Genomic DNA, 2,777 nt, shown 5'->3' on the forward strand with positions numbered 1-2,777 from the left:
TTTATTTACTTAGAATATTTCCTTTATCTAGAACACCAGTCAGTCATAGTTGTTTAAATATAAAGTCTCTACCTTATATTTATACAGCTAAAGATATTTTTGTGTATTATGAGGTTTTTTTTTACTCGTTTACTTAGAATATTTCCTTTATCTAGAACACCAGTCAGTCATAGTTGTTTAATTGATCACCATAAATTCATACTACTGTGGCTAAAGAAATACTGGTATATACTTAATTTTTTGTATTTGTCAAATTTTTTATATATTTATGTAGTATATATTATATAATACATATTACATATAAATATATATTTTATATGTATTACACTGCTACCTAGAAATGTATTTCCTTGAATTTATTAAAGAAAGACTTTAGTGTTGCTAAAGTATTAAGAAAGTTAAGGAGCCTGGAGCTTAGAACTATTAGGGTACACTTTGAGATTGTGTGGTTTACTGTGGAATATGATAGTATATTATTTCAAGATTGTATAGTTATCTGTAAAGACAAGTAAGTCTTGGTTTCTTTCTTCTACAAGGTAAGTTTCCATTGAAATTTTGTAACTTGTCAGGTTCCTCTGATGTCATTACAGTGTCCAGCTTGAAGAGATTTGAGTATATTGAATGAAAGGACAGTAAAAGTTTATTTTATTTTTTTAGGGCTGAAGCTGTGCTTAAACATATTGCAGAACTAAATCCATATGTTCATGTCACATCATCTTCTGTTCCTTTCAATGAGACCACAGATCTCTCCTTTTTAGACAAATACCAGGTTAGTACTCCATTTTGTATTAAATGTTATTGACAGATTCCAGGGCGAAATTGTTAAGTATTAATATGTTTAACTAATTTAACCTAGTGTATTGAGAAACAGAACAAAAAAATTTCAAGGTAGAAGACATATCAGAATAAAACCTTTCAAATTCTCCATTTTAAGGAAGGGACCTAAGAACTACTGACAAAGTAGTTTTATCAGTTGACTTTTTTCTCAGTAATATCCATTAAAAACTACTCAAAACTTTGGTTTATAGCAACATGCATTTATTTCTCTCCTATGTACTTGAATGTCAGTTGGGGTTTCTAGGCTGAACTCAGCCTGGATTAAACTCCAGCGTTTGGTTCTCCTCCATGTGTCTCTCTTCTGGGACCAGGAGGCTACCTAGGTCATGTTCTCATGGTAGTAGCAGAAACAGAAGGTCAAGTCCAGACACACATGCACATTTCAAGCCTCTGTTTTTGTTATGTCCATTAACATCCTGTCAGCCAAAGCAAGTCAACGTTATCAAGCCTGAAGTCAAGAAGCAGAAAAGTACTCTTCCTAAAGCCATGGGCAAGCAGTACAATTACAGGGGAGTAAAAATACATGGATCAGTAGTTCAGTCTATTATAGGTAACAATTCCTTAAATAACAACAACAAAATTCCCAGGACATTGTATATTGCAAAAGTGACTAGGTTGACCCTGAATTTTTTTTTTTTCCTGTGAGTAAATTATGCTGTTACCCATTTAAAAATGATTATAGATTTCTATTCTGGACTGGATAACTTAAAATTCATCCTGGTACAAAGCACCTAGTTTTCTAAACAGACTTTCTTTTAAATGACTATCCAAGCTCAAAATAATGTTAGGAAAATCTGTTTATGTGTTTCTAAACAGACTTTCTGAACAGACTTTCTAGAATTTCTAAACAGACTTTCTTTTAAATGACTATCCAAGCTCAAAATAATGTTAGGAAAATGCTCAGAGGCCACAAATGAACAGTTAGCTAAAAGACTAGTGAACTATTATCTGTAGTTACTCTTAGCAACAGGAGTTGTCTGTCACAGTAACCAAAGTTCTTGGTAATTGATGTTCACATAGAAACAGAAGATTCAGACCTAGAACTACATAAACTAGAGAAATGGAATTGAGACCTCCCCTTCTTCATAAAGCTGGAGCCTCAGAGAGCTATGCCCTAAGTGAAAGGGTGGACAAGAACAGTCTTTAACAATCAGAACAAGAAGCTTGTCTGTTTTCTCTTGAGCTCTGGATGAAAAGTAAAGGTTTTCCTGGGGAATTCATAACCACAGGCTTGCTGTCACATAGGTTTAGAGATTAAACTTTATAATCTTTTGTGATCTGGAAATTCCTAAACTGAGAACTTAATGTAAAAAGTAGTACTACAGGCTGGGCGCAGTGGCTCACACCTATAATCCCAGCACTTTGGGAGGCCAAGGTGGGCGGATCACCTGAGGTCAGGAGTTTGAGACCAGCTGGACCCATAAGGAGAAACCCTGTCTCTACTAATAATACAAAATTTAGCCAGGTGTGGTAGTAAATGCCTGTAATCCCGGCTACTTGGGAGGCCGAGGCAGGAGAATCGCTTGAACTCGGGAGGCAGAGGTTGCATTGCGCCAAGATTGCGCCACTGCAGTCCAGCCTGGGCAACAAGAACAAAACTCCATCTCAAAAAAAAAAAAAAAAAAAAAAATTACGAAAAAAGGTAGTACTATAATGGCCATACCCTAAAGTGCCAGACAAAAACAAAACTAAACAAATCTTGAGAAGTATACCCTCAACTAACTTACAGAGTATTCCAGTATATAAAGTCCCTTTGAGTTCACAGTACAAAATAACAAGATGGGAAAAAAAGCAGCTCAATATGACCAAGAGTCAACAAACTATTAAACCTCAAAGAATTTTTATTTATTTCTTTTTCTTTTCTTTTTTCTTTTCTTTTCTCTTTTCTTTTCCTTTCTTTCTTTTTCTTTTCTTTTTTCTTTTCCTTTCTTTTCCTTTCG

At 34.5% G+C, this 2,777-nt stretch overlaps 1 protein-coding gene across 1 annotated transcript in view; it reads left to right on the forward strand.

Annotated features, from left to right (window-relative positions):
- Nucleotides 1–2,777, forward strand: part of UBA6 (ubiquitin-like modifier activating enzyme 6) — a 79,735-nt gene that overhangs the window by 19,308 nt on the left and 57,650 nt on the right. Inside the window, exon 6 of the mRNA XM_011965394.1 lies at nt 658–769. Within this exon, the coding sequence (XP_011820784.1) occupies nt 658–769 (112 nt within the window). The remainder of the gene's footprint in view (nt 1–657; nt 770–2,777) is intronic.

The sequence above is a fragment of the Mandrillus leucophaeus genome, unplaced genomic scaffold (genome assembly GCF_000951045.1).
Source record: "Mandrillus leucophaeus isolate KB7577 unplaced genomic scaffold, Mleu.le_1.0 Scaffold722, whole genome shotgun sequence".
Lineage (NCBI taxonomy): Eukaryota > Metazoa > Chordata > Mammalia > Primates > Cercopithecidae > Mandrillus > Mandrillus leucophaeus.